The sequence below is a fragment of the Puma concolor genome, chromosome B2, assembly GCF_028749965.1.
Source record: "Puma concolor isolate L17-30 chromosome B2, mPumCon1.1.hap2, whole genome shotgun sequence".
Lineage (NCBI taxonomy): Eukaryota > Metazoa > Chordata > Mammalia > Carnivora > Felidae > Puma > Puma concolor.
This window is the reverse complement of record NC_141671.1, coordinates 5,480,385-5,492,513: the sequence shown is the minus strand read 5'-3', so window position 1 is coordinate 5,492,513 and position 12,129 is coordinate 5,480,385. Positions and strand designations below refer to the sequence as shown.

Sequence of the window (12,129 nt, the reverse complement as noted above, 5' to 3'; positions counted from 1 at the left end):
CAGTACAGAGGAAATTCATGATTACCGTTCGTGCTCTTAGTCCAGAGGGGAGGCTAGAAGGGTCTGCAGGGCGGTAACGACGCTGTGGGCGGAGGGACGAGAGACTAGGCAAGAGGGTGGGTGGCACGGGAACAAGGCACTCCTGACCAAGCACCAGCAACTGGGGCTCAGAGCCTGGTAATAACAAGCATGGGGGTTCTCTGAATAGAAATGGGGATGTCAGAAGAACAGGTGCACATCAGAAGCAGGGTGGGTGAGATAATCCAAGTGGAAAGCACTCTGCGCTCTTAGGTACAAAGCTGCCTTCTAATAAATGACGTGATGTAAATAGTGAGCACACACACGTACCGCGTGTGCGATCGTCTACACTGCCCGTGAAGCCTGCCCCGCCGAAGTCGCTAACCACGCTCTGTAGGCCATCAGTCTTTCCGGGGCATCGTCCGTGCTTTGGTAGGTCTTGTACTCCGACATGGTCACCCTCTCTGGGCTGTCAGCTCCTACAAAGGCGAGCACTGGGCTTTGTTCCCCCACCTGCTGGGCCGCAGGGTAAGCACTCAAAATTCATCATGGGCGTTTTGCACCTCGTGACTTTGAAAGTGATTATGTCCCTCTGTAGGAATGTAGTTATGACAAAATCTGTGCTAAGCAGCCTCAGGGGGCCAGAGAACGGTTACTGAGTCTCTAGGAGTTAATGCAGGGGAATCAGAAAGCTAACTGGGGTGAGGCAGTTCTAAGCACAGGGGTCTGTTCACTTTGTGAAGAAAGTCCACTTTCTGGGAAAGCTTCGTGTTCGTATCTGGCTAACCGCTAACAGAAATGCCTGACACTGAAGCCCACGTGTTATTCTGCTGCGTTTCTCAGGGAGCAGACGGGCAGGCACAGCGTGTGGGAGACGAGTTGGCGGGCAACGGCGTCCCATGCCCCACGCCCCCAGCACGAGGAGGAAAAACCTGTCGGGACATGTGTTTGAGGAGCAGTCTCTGCCTGCAGTCCCCGGGCGGGAGCCCAGCTGGTACCAGGCACTTCACGTCCCTCACCGGTTAAGGCCTCAGAGAGCTTCACCAAACTTTTGTGCAACTCAGAACACAATACGCCTCCCGGTCACAGACCCTCGGGATTGGTGTGGGCGAAGCCCAGACTCAGCTTTCCTTCCCAAGTAGAGTGCCGGCCCCAGCCTGCTGCTCCCCCCTTCCCCAAGGTAACTCTCAGGCAAACGTCTGGATATGATGATTTCACGGTGCCAGGTAAGCCTCCTGGAGCCCGCCTTACCGTTTTTGGGCCTCAGCTCCGTTCTGTCCTGGTCATCCATGTTATCCAGGATGGCATACCTGGTATTCTTCCTTATTTCGGTCCTCTCTCGTCTGCAAGGAAGAGGGAAAAGCTGAGGTCAGATTCTCAGGGAACTGGGAACCAGGAACTCAAACACGTGGAGGAATGAAGAGTCCACACTTGTGTGAATGATGTGCACACATGGCCAGGTCTGGGTTCAGCGGACTCAAGTGCACCGTGCATCTTGGGGAAACGTAGGAGCAGGACAGCCACCAGCACCCACGTGACTGCAGGCTCCCGGCTGAGCCTCGGGCCAGGCCCCTGGTAGGAATCCTCAGCACCTGTGTGTTTGTACAACAAGCTTTTCTTTGTAATTCTTTACTCAGAAAAACCTGGAGGGGCGTCTGAGTGGCTCAGTCAATTAAGCGTCCGACTCTTGATCTGGGTTCAGGTCATGATCTCAAGGGGTTCCTGAGTTCAAGCCTCCAAGATTAGGCTGACAGTTCGGAGCCTACTTGAGACTCTCCCTTTCCCTCTCTCTCTGCCCTCCCTACTCTCTCTCAGAATAAATAAACTTTAAAAAGAAAGAAAGAAAGGAAGGAAGGAAGGAAGGGAGGGAGGGAGGGAGGAAGGAAGGAAGGAAGGAAGGAAGGAAAGAGAAAAAAAGAAAAGAAAGAGGAAAAGAAAGGAAAGGAAGGAAGGAAGGAAGGAAGGAAGGAAGGAAGGAAGGAGAAAGAGAAAGAAAGAAAGAAAGAGAAAGAAAGAAAGAAAGAAAGAGAAAGCAAAAGAAAGAAACAAAGAAAGAAAGAAAGAAAGAAAAAGAAAGAAAGAAAGAAAGAAAGAAAGAAAGAAAGAAAGAAAGAAAGAAAGAAAGAAAGAAAGAAAAGCCTAGGTACACATGTTTTCCCCTGAACCTATACTAGCCTGGAATGTCCAAAATGTAGAACGAAAAGGCAACATAAACTAACAACCAGAAAACAAAACGAAAAGCAAACAAACAAACCAGAAATATAACAGATGCCCCAAAACTAATTAGCAACAACCCGGCTTTTCATTTTTTCACAAGGCATGAAAACCACTGGGTGTGCGTCATCCTAAGCTGCAGGGTTCTTTGAAAGTACACTTCAAAGCCATGGGAAGGTGTGCTGAGAACAGTTTCATGGCACTGAATCAGCTTTTCTGATTGGTTGGTGACCAAGACCTTGGGCCTCTAATCCTTAATTTAGTGCTTGCTAGCTGGGAAACTCTGAGATAATTTTTTGATTGCGTCCTGACTCCATGTTCCCACCTGTAAAATGGGAGTAAAAATAGTCCCTTTTTATACGGTTGGTGGGAGGATTGGGAAATGTATGTAAAGCACTCAGAGCCACTCATCACAATGGCAGATACTTAATAAATGGTCACAGTCAACCACTTTATCATGACCGTATCTGCTTGATATGTCACAAAACTGCAGAATTTGTATTTTTTAAAACTTTCAGAGAAGTTTTACTATGGGATTGAGGCCTCTGAATACCTGTACCCACCCCACCCCCCTTCACCAGCCTCACCTTTGGGAAAGTAATCACAAATAAAACCAAGATAATGGAAGTGGTTTCAAAAAGTAACTATTATTTATGATACACATTTTTTTTAATCATATCTCCCTTGGAGAGCATTTAGTGTTTCGTATAGGAAGTTGGGTCATCCCACACTGTCTTCTAAGGACTTGGTTAATCACTGTCTCTACAGATCCCCTCACACAGGGCTGGGCACAGAGTTCTGGAAGATTCAGTCAATGAGGCTGCTCACCGCCTTCTCAGTGGTCAGCTCCATGGAAAAAGAAAGAAAAACCTGAAGTAAAGCTTCTCTTTAGTGATCACATCGCCTTGATGAAAGTTTGGCATTCATTAAATAGAACTCAGATAGATTCTACTGTTGCTTCACACAAAAGAATCAAAATCTAAATTTGCTTGAGTGTTCTAGAACTCCTAACTCTCCTGAGGGCTGGCTGATCAGTCAGGCTGCTCCGGGAGTGTTAGAATGCACACAATGTGAGATGACACCAAGCAACATGAGATTGGATACAGAATTGCTGAACCTTCTAGGAAATGAGAAGCTGCCCCTGCCATTATTCCATTTATCTGGGCACATACGCCTTGTGCGGGGCAGCGCCTCATAAAGGATTTTTTCTAAGTAGTCTCCACACCCAATGTGGGGCTTGAACTCACGACCCTGAGCTCAAGAGTTGCACATTCCACCAACTGAGCCAGTCAGGCACTCCTATAAAGGACTTTTAAAGTCTAGTTTGTCCCATAAAAAATGCGGCTATCGTATGGTTCAGCAGCTTAACAAAGCCCAGCAAAAGCGACTCCAGCTATAAAGTCCCGTTTGATGAGGTGTCTTGATTTCAGGGAAATACACAGACAAGCAGCCCAGGTACCTCTTTCAGCAGAAGATACAAAGCCAGGACAAGCCCCCTGTTAGTGTCAGAAGGGTGAGAACCACGGAGGTTATGGAGACCATACTCCACTCTGAAAAACAAGAAACCTAGAGTGGACGTGGTTACGTACGACTCTCAGAACAATGTTCTCTCAGTGATTCACAAAGAATGTTTCTGAGTTCTTACAGGCACAGGCCATCTGTGGCCTGTGATCACGCCTCATGGAGCCAGTGGCAGAGCATGAGCAAGGTCAAATACAAATCAAGAATAACATGAAAGCACCCTACTTTTGTCCAATCGCTTCGGGGACCTCATGGAGCATATTTCATGCTGACTTAAGGTCAGAATTATCTGAAAAAACAAATGAATTAAGAAGTAATTGCCGGAAGCCAAGCTAGCCAACCAGCCTGATGGCAGGGCCCGGGCGGCCCACAAGTACAAGTTCAAGTGAAGCTTCTCATGCTCCCGCTTCTATGTAATTTGACCTTAGCGTTGGTCAGGGCAGCCCCCCTACCAATGAAAGTACCCGGGGAATTGTCAGTTGGGGAATTGCCCACACCAGGCCCCCCGGGAAAAGAACCATTGGGGAAAGAAACTGTCCGCGGGGAAATTGTGCAGCCCCACATCCAGCCCTTGCCACCCCCTATAAAGACTCCTCTACCTAAAGGAAGGATGGGCCCATATATTTCCCAGCCAAGGAGGGGGCAAATGGGTTGGAAATCTCCACTCCGGCAACAAAGAAACGTATCTATGGATACAAGTTACTCCAACCCCTAGGCCCGCTTGGCCCCCAGGAGGCGTTCCAGATGATAACTGGACCTGGTGGGTTAAGGTACAGAATGGTTCATTAGTTCCTAGGCATACATTGTCCCTCATGAGCACATGAGGCGTGGGTTCCCAGGGCCCTCTTGGCTCCCTGCCGGCACCCCAGACCAAAGCGAATACTTTTGTTCCTTGTAGTGCAAATGGTTCAAAGGAACAATTAAGAAGTCATATCCCTGTAAACGTTCCACTTGCAGTGTTGAGAGATAGATGACCTTTCATGAAAATAGCAAAGCAAATGCTTTATAGACAAATGTAGATACATAATGAAAATAATATGAAGAAATTAATCAATAAGCAAAAGGGCACAAGGGAACATTACAAGAAAATACAGATATTGTTCCTTAATGGGTGATTACACAAAGGAATGTTTATAGAATTAGGTAATGCCGAGAAACATAGATGACGCAGCTACAAGGAAATTGCTAACAAACATAATGCCACATTTGCCACAATAAAGCGGCCAGTCTAACCCACTGCTGTTGTCTGTGTCCATTTGTTATTTTCTGTGACGCCGTTCATCCTTTGGGAACCCCTGGACCTGCTGGGGCTGGACCCCGGCAAGTAATGCCGCATGGGGCGTCTGGGTGACTCAGTCGGTTAAGCGTCCGACTTCAGCCCAGGTCATGATCTCATGGTTCGTGAGTTCAAGCCCTGCGTCAGGCTCTGTGCTGACAGCTCAGAGCCTGGAGCCTGCTCAGATTCTGTGTCTCCCTCTCTGCCCCTCTCCTGCTCGTGTTCTGTCTCTCTCTCCCTCTCAAAAATAAACATTAAAAAAATTAAAAAAAAAAAAAGTAGTGCCACAGACACCTAGGTACGGCATGTCAAAATAGTCATGCCATAGGCACAAGAAACACAACCCTCCCCCCAAAGTAGGTCTGACTTGGTTTTCATAAAGCAAATAACATATCTGTGGGGCTGCCTATGACACGCAGACCCTTTTCAGAGAGCCAGGCAGCAACTCAGAAACTACCTGATCTCTATTCCTTCCACATCCTTGCAAATGCCAGTGTAAAAAGCTCGGCCGTGGCAATTCAGGAGCAGAGAAACCAAGGGGCCAAAGACACAGGCTTAATTCCATTAAGTGTTATACCTGCTCCTTGGAATAATGATCCAAGGGCTGACTATTTTCAAATTTTTCTGCCAAATATGTCCATCTGGATCTCCAAGGCAACGGAACTACCCTGAGAAATCGACTGTCATTAAAATAGTTTCCTCCCCAGAGGAGACCTGAGGGCACCAGGCTGGCCAGCTAAGAAGGTGGCTCCAATTTGGGGTGCCTGCCCAGCCAGACATCCAGGAAGAGAAGGCCAGATTCTGTCCTTCGGAGATACTTCACCAGAACACCAGCGGAGCCCAAGCCATGGCGGGTGTGACCTGAAAATGTCCCGTGTGGCCCAAAGCAAGTGTCTCAGCCGAGCTGGGGTCGTTTGCGAAATCAGCTCTGCCAAAGTGACTTTCCCCATCAGAAGTCTTCCAGAAACGCCTAAGCACACCTGCTCTGGTAGGAGGTGGGGAGGATCTTAACTCACTACTCCTCGGCCTTCAGGTGAGAAAAGGGTGAATTCTACAGCCGCAAAGCGGGGCACACATTTCTGGTATCCCCAAACGGCCCGACCCGGTGCCCTTCACCCGCAGCTGCGCCCACAGAACTCACCACAGTTGCTTTCCCTGTCCTGGAAGTAACATTCCATCGGGTTCTCCACCCACAGTGGAGAGCACACACAGAGCTTTGTGACGGGGTCGCAGTGGCTGAGGCCGGAGGACTCCAGAAGGCAGTCTGCAAAGAGGGGTTGGTGGCTGAGGCTACCAGGGTGGGCAGGGGGTCCCGGCTCCCACCTCCTGTGGACTTTCACTAGCACAGGCCCTGCAGGGACGCATCTTGCTGACTTAAGAGCCTCTTATGGTACCGTGGGGGTGCCAGGGAGTCTCTCCCATCAGGAAGCAAACGAAAGGAAAGAAAAAGCCAATCTATACCAGGAAACAAAAGCCTTAAAAATGTAGCAGGGACGTAGTACCCTCTGGCCTAAGCAAGATAAATTCTAAGAATCCATCCAGTGAAGACAACTGAGATGTGCACAACAATTTACCTATGATTACAGCATTATTTAAAGTCAACCTTAAAGTCCGTGAGCACAGGACGGGTTGACCACATGCAGGATCAAGGACCACGCAGCCATAAATATCCTACTGAGGGAGAATCATAAAAAATCTGAGAAAATGGTCATTGTAGGGTTTGAGGTTTAAAAGCAGATTAAAAATATCTATCCAATTATCCTCATTGTGTCACAGGTTTCTGGAGATGGAAGAACTGGACGGAAATGTATCAGAATATTGACAAAAGTTAAGTTTGCAGAGAGGGGATTCTAGGCTCTAGAATCTAGAGGATAGTTTTAATTTTTTTTTTTTTTGTGCCTTTCTGGATATTCTAAATTTCCTACAACAGATAGATATTCCTTTCCTAGTTATTTAAACATTTTTTTCAACGTTTTTTATTTATTTTTTTGGGACAGAGAGAGACAGAGCATGAACGGGGGAGGGGCAGAGAGAGAGGGAGACACAGAATCGGAAACAGGCTCCAGGCTCCGAGCCATCAGCCCAGAGCCTGACGCGGGGCTCGAACTCACGGACCGCGAGATCGTGACCTGGCTGAAGTCGGACGCTTAACCGACTGCGCCACCCAGGCACCCCTCCTTTCGTAGTTAGAAAAAAGGGATTAAAAAAATTAAGTTAGTGCATGTCAGCACTGAGGACGTCAGCCACACACAGACACGTCTCTGACACAAGCTAAGTGTTACGACGTGACGTCATTATGTCCCTTGTAATGCTCACAGTCCTCGGCACCTGCTAGAGGATGGGTCACGTCCCACATCGTGAGGGAGTCATGTTCCTCCTAAGGTAACAGAGAACGTGAGCAGAGAGCACGTTTGCACCCACACCCGTGATTCAGGCTGGTGCTGGGACGGGGCAGAAGCCAGGGACTGTGACAAGGAGGTACAATGGAAGGCACGTAGCATGTGCCCCCACTTCCAGGGGCGTATGGGACACCATCATCACCCCACCCCGATGTCCAAGGTAAAAAACCATGTGAACACAGCTTTTCCGGCCCATAATGCTTCTCTGTCCTTAACACTGTTCTGACGGCTTAAGTACGACATTTCTGACAAAGACCATTGTCTAGAGTATAGTTTTAACGACTGACCCGTGAGCTCTTGCTCCTCAGAGACAGAGAGCAGTTGGCAGATGTGCTGGAGGAAACGCCCTGGAGAAATACGTGCAAAACAAGTCTCCGGACGCCCACGAGCAAATGCTCGCACGCCACGCTGCTTTCGCTGCCAGCAAAACTTAGCCACGCCTGGCCAGTGTCATTCTTTTAGAATACTCCCCAGAGGAATCATCCTGTAGGGATATTCTTGGAGGAATTAGGTTTAATATTTAATTTCTAATTAGGAAGATAAGTTTTGGACTTTGTTCCCACACAGCCCAAAGAGACTATGGGACCTCACCGCTGTCCTGTCACATCGGAAACAGACCTTGCTTCTCCTCCAAGAAATCTGTTGCTTTAACCTCAACGGGCAGTTGTTCATGTTTCTGGGAGATTCTCGCTGCATTTATCTGACCACATGTCTCGCCCAGCACCGCACAGTTCTGAACAGACAAGTATTTGCATCATGGGGACTCTGGAAAATGCACCTGCTGTGTCAACCCTCAAGACGGTGAAAAGCAAGAAATCCTCCTTCTCCTCGGGGAGCTGTCTATGCAGACCCCGCACCACGTCGGCAGCTTCGAGAACCACGGACGGCGGCCCGGTCTGTACAGAAAACACAGTCGCGGTGCTGCCGAGGAGACAAGGAGAGAGGACAGCCACGCGGTCAGGCAGTGACCGACGGGACACGTCCACGCCGGCCATGTGACCTGTGAGAAGGGGCACTGTCACGGCTGCATCGTCTGGCAGGGGCGTGGGGGCACGTTTTGTGGGCTGAGGAATTGACCTGTTTGCATTTACAAATGAAGGCTCTTCAATGGCAGAGCCACGGGGTCACCTGATGACAGACCTTTACGTAAGGAATGTGACAGGCATATGGGTGCAACAGACTCACCCATGCACAGGGTGACATCGTTATCTTTTCACGGAGGTAGAATTTACTTACCTTGAAAGTCACCTTCTAACGCGTATCACTCGTGGCTTCTGGTCTATCCCCTGCCACCATCTGACTCCAGAACACTGTCGTCACCTCAAGAAGAAAGGCTGCGCCCATTAAGAAGCCACTGTTGGGGCGCCTGGGTGGCTCCGTCGGTTGAGCTTTGGACTTCAGCTCAGGTCATGATCTCACACTCCGTGAGTTCGAGCCCTGCATCGGGCTCTGTGCTGACAGCTCGGAGCCTGGACCCTGCTTCAGATTCTGTGTCTCCCTCCCTCTCTGCCCTTCCCCTGCTTGGGCTCTGTCTCTTTCTCTCTTTCAAAAATAAACATTAAAAAAAAATCTAAGAAGTCATTCTTCATTCCCTCCTCTCTCCAGCCCCTGACAACCACTAATCTACTTTCTGTCTCTCTGGATTTGACTATTCATTCGCTATGAATGAAATACACGCGAGGCATTTTGTGTCTGGCTTCTTCCACTTTGCAGGATGTGTTCACGGTTTACCCAGGTTGTAGCATCGATCGGCACTTCTTTCCTACTGCCGAATGATAGCCTACCGTATGGACAAACCTCATTTAATTCACGCATCCATCAACTGCTGACGTTCAGGTCGCACCCGCTCTGGCTGTATGAATAATGCCACCGTCCGTGTTCACGTGCAAGTTTCTGCGTGGACATACATTTACCTCATCTCTTGGGCACACAGGAGCGGAATTGCCAGGTCATATGGTAACTACATCCAGCATTTTGAGGTACCGCTACACTGTCTTCCGCGGTGGCTGCACCATTTTCTATTCCCATCAGCAATGCGGAGGGCTCCGCTCTTTCCACATAATCACCAACGCTTTGTTATGGCCGGTCTTTTGGATTACAGCTATCCTAGTGGGTGTGAAGTGATGTCTCAAAGGGGTGTTGACTGACATTTCCCGGTAAGTTCATGATGTTGAGCATCTTTTTACGTGCTTATCAGCCATTTGTATGTCTTCTTTGGAGAAATTTCTCTTCAAATCTGTATTGGTTTTCAAGGTTGCTGTAAAAAGTACCACAAACTGGGTGACTTACAACAGAAATCTATTCTCTTGCAGTTCTGGAGGCCAGAAGCTCAACATCAAGGTGTAGTCAGGGCCATCCTCTCTCTGAAGGTTCCAGGGGAGAGTATGTTCCAGGCCTTTCTCTCACTCCCGGTGCCGCTGGCAGTCAGCTTTCCGTGCTCATAGATGCATCAATCCAATCTCCGCCTCTGTTATCACATGCTGACCTTCCCGTGTGTCTGTCTCTGTCTCTCTTCTTATAAGGACTCAGTCACACTGGATTAAGGGCACCCTACAGCAATATGACATCTCAACTAATCCCATCTGCCACAACCCTATTTCCAAATACGGTCACACTCACAGGTCCCTAGAGGATAGGACATAAATGTGCCTTTTGAGGGGACCCAAAATCAACCTACAAGTTTTTATCATGAAAGCCTGTTGGATTTCGTCAACTGCTTTCTTCTGTGCCTGCTAAGATGATCATATGGTTTTTGTCCTTTATTAATACGGTTTATTACATTTGTTGATTGACCCACCCTGCATGCCTGGGATAAATCCTGCTTGGCCATGGTGTCTACTTCTTTTAATATATTGCTGGATGTAGTTTCAAAGCACTTTGTAGAGGATTTCTGCTTCTATATTCATAAGGGACAATGATCTGTAGTTTTCTTGTAGTATCTTCATCTGGTTTTGATATCAGAGTAAACACTGGTCTGATAGAATGAGTTGGAAAGTGTTCTCTCCTCTTCTACTTTCTGGAAGAGTTCGTGGACTGGTTTGTAGAATTCACCAGGGAAGCCATCACTCTGGGCTTTATAGGAAGTTATTGATTACTGATTTACTCTCTTCACTTGCTATAGGTCTATTAAAAATTCTAATTTCCTCTTGAGTCCTTCGTTATAGTCGTGTCTTTCTAGGATTTTGTCCATTTCATCCAGGTTAACTAATCTATTGACACACAACTGTTCATGGTATCATCTTTTTTATTTCTACGTGATTGTAGGAATATCGCCTTTTATTCCTGATTTTAGTAGTCTGAGTCCTCTCTCTTTTTTCTTAACCAATCTAGCTAAAGGTTTATCCATTTTGTTGATCTTTCAGAGAAATAGTGTTTGGTTTTGTTGATTTCCAGATGTGTTTGGTTCAGTGGTTGATAGTTTGTAAGTAAGGGAAATCTGTGAGCTGTTTTGAAAGAATTCTATGATAAAAATAAAGTTTTTTTTTTAACTTGGTATTTTTCTAAGTAAACTTTAGTTATCTGGAAAACAAACCCAGAGTGACTGACAATAACTGGCAAATAGATTTACTGTGAATGGTAGGTTTTCATTCCCATATTCTCTCTCCTCCTTCCCTATTCTATTATTCATAGATTGGATGAAAGTTCAAAAATAAAAGCTCAATTAAATACATAAATCTTATAGGAGACAAAGGACCAAAGTTTAGCCTCCCGGGCTCCCAGAAGACAGAAAAGGTAATCGGTGGTCCTCTCGCACCGAGAGAAGCCTCAGTCCTGTGACTATGGGGCAGGACTGAAGTCTGGCCATGAGACATCCTCTGTGAGAGCCCAAGGCCATTTGCATGCCCTCTGAAGATAGCAGAGCTAACAACCAGTCCCTGCTGGTGTTTGCTACCTCCTTCATTCAGAATGTTCTTGGTCAACAAACATTCACTGAGACTTGTAGGAAGGACCTGCAGTGATGTCGTCCTCACTGCTGCCCTTGGAGGAAAAGAGCGTATGAACGTGATACAAGCGCATGCAAACAACAGAGAAGCAGCAAAGGAAATGAACGGCACGACGCCGGGCTGGTGCGCGGCTCGCACCTGAGACCCGAGTGGGCCTGGATCTTCTGGACCTGAACGTCCGCCGTCAGCTGCCTCACGAGCATGTCCTTCTGCTGCCCCGTCAGCTGCCCCACGCACACCTGCAGGACCAGCTTCACCAGGCCACTCTTCCTGGGGTCTGGGAAAGACAGCACACAGGGTCTCCGCCGGGAAGACGATCAAGGGAGCAAGGGCTGTACGAGAGCTTGAAGAGCTTAAAAGGATCCCTGGTGATTTCCTCACTTGCGTTTCAGGACCCAGACATATCTTTGCAAACAGGGCAGGGGTTGCTGTCTGAGAGCACGTCTTCCTTGTTGAGTTTTCTTCCGGGAAGACAATCAGAGTACTTACACAGCCTCTGGGGCTAACACCGCACGCCCTGCCCCAGGCCTGGATGGGGAACACTGCCCAGGGCACGAGGCAGGTCGGGCCTCGCGTCCCCTCACCGGGGCTGCCTCCCTCGGCGCTTCCCAGCACCGAGGCCCTGTGTCTGGCAGGAAAACAAAAGTGAAGTGAGATTTGCTGCCACATCCAAGCCCCCTCGGTGAGTCTGGAGGCTGAGACCGTTTGGGTCAATGAAGTGCAGAGACAGCCAGCAGGTGGCTCTGGCCGGGAGCTG

General features: G+C 48.2%; 1 protein-coding gene across 1 annotated transcript in view; it reads right to left on the bottom strand.

The window, feature by feature from the left end:
• Positions 1 to 12,129, bottom strand: part of KIAA0319 (KIAA0319 ortholog) — a 121,848-nt gene that overhangs the window by 2,936 nt on the left and 106,783 nt on the right. The window contains 5 exon segments of the mRNA XM_086705990.1: positions 1,270 to 1,361; positions 3,692 to 3,782; positions 6,171 to 6,293; positions 8,207 to 8,349; positions 11,511 to 11,649. Coding sequence (XP_086562116.1) covers positions 1,270 to 1,361; positions 3,692 to 3,782; positions 6,171 to 6,293; positions 8,207 to 8,349; positions 11,511 to 11,649 — 588 coding nt within the window.